This window comes from Fragaria vesca, linkage group LG1 (assembly GCF_000184155.1).
Source record: "Fragaria vesca subsp. vesca linkage group LG1, FraVesHawaii_1.0, whole genome shotgun sequence".
Lineage (NCBI taxonomy): Eukaryota > Viridiplantae > Streptophyta > Magnoliopsida > Rosales > Rosaceae > Fragaria > Fragaria vesca.
The window spans coordinates 195,479-196,562 of record NC_020491.1 but is presented as its reverse complement, the minus strand read 5'-3'; the positions used below and the strand labels follow the sequence as shown (position 1 = coordinate 196,562).

The window sequence follows — 1,084 nt, the reverse complement described above, 5'->3', positions numbered from 1 at the left end:
CTCTCTCTCTCTCTCGTATATATGTGTACATATATACATGCCCAGATCATGATATTCAGATCCATGTTCATATATGCTTTATTTACTGAAAAATTGAAGAAGACAAAAGAAAACAACATATATGTGCATGTATATGTTCTTATATATAATATATATATATATACAAATATTGATCATATATGCTGCTTTGCTTACCCAAACAAGCCAGAAAAAAATGATTGGAGGAGTACCGCCCGAGTGAGCTTTGGCCTGCTCTTTCTGCATGTTAAAATCATAAGCTAGGGCAGATTGATTTTAATTAATATGAAATAACTCTGCAATATTTCCATGTTCACAAAATTGTGGCTAGGACAATGCTTTTCTATAAATATGTTCAGAGTTTTAGACATATACAGTGAAGGCATTATGATTCTTAAACGTTTTGAAACCGATCAAAATGATGCGAAAAGGAAGAAAAAAAGGATGATCAGAATTGATAGTACATGGCATCATATATAACATGACACTGCTGCAATGAAGAAGAGGTATCCTTGTTGCATTCGTATTCCTTTTGGAACTTCTCAGGAAAAAAAAAAAAAGTAATTCCTTCTGGTTAATTAAGAGTAGAGGTAGAACACCGTCCCGTCTGGCATGCAATTTTGATCAACTCATTTACATATTGCAGGAATGGTTGCGGATGAAATAGAACAGAGTCACAAAGATATGATGCATGCAGATGCAGTGATCGAATGACTCGATCGATGGTGTTACCTTTCAACGAAGAAGGCAATAGGAGCAAGGAAAACGGTGGCAAAAGTGAAGCGATAGGCAATAATAAGCCTGATGTCCATTCCATCATTAGCGGCCAGTTTGTAGAACAAGTTCACTCCAACAGATGTAAACTGAACCACCAGCATTAGCATCAATGGCTTCAGCCCATGCAAAGCATTAAAACAACTACCACTCCCCATCGCTATATCTATCTATCTCAGACTATCTGCGCATCCACACAGGGCCGGAGAGAACTGAGAGAACTGTGTGTGTGTGTGTGTGTGAGAGAGAGAGAGAGAGAGAGAGAGAGAGAGAGAGAGAGGAGGAGAGTAGT

General features: G+C 38.0%; 1 protein-coding gene across 1 annotated transcript in view; it reads right to left on the bottom strand.

Annotated features, from left to right (window-relative positions):
- The window catches only part of LOC101300394 (auxin-induced protein 5NG4-like), a 2,809-nt gene extending 1,859 nt beyond the window's left edge, over window positions 1–950 (bottom strand). Inside the window, exons 1-2 of the mRNA XM_004288625.1 lie at window positions 751–950; window positions 196–258 (exon numbers count right to left, since the gene is read on the bottom strand). Of these exons, the coding sequence (XP_004288673.1) occupies window positions 196–258; window positions 751–950 (263 nt within the window). The remainder of the gene's footprint in view (window positions 1–195; window positions 259–750) is intronic.
- Between the last annotated feature and the right edge of the window lie 134 nt (window positions 951–1,084).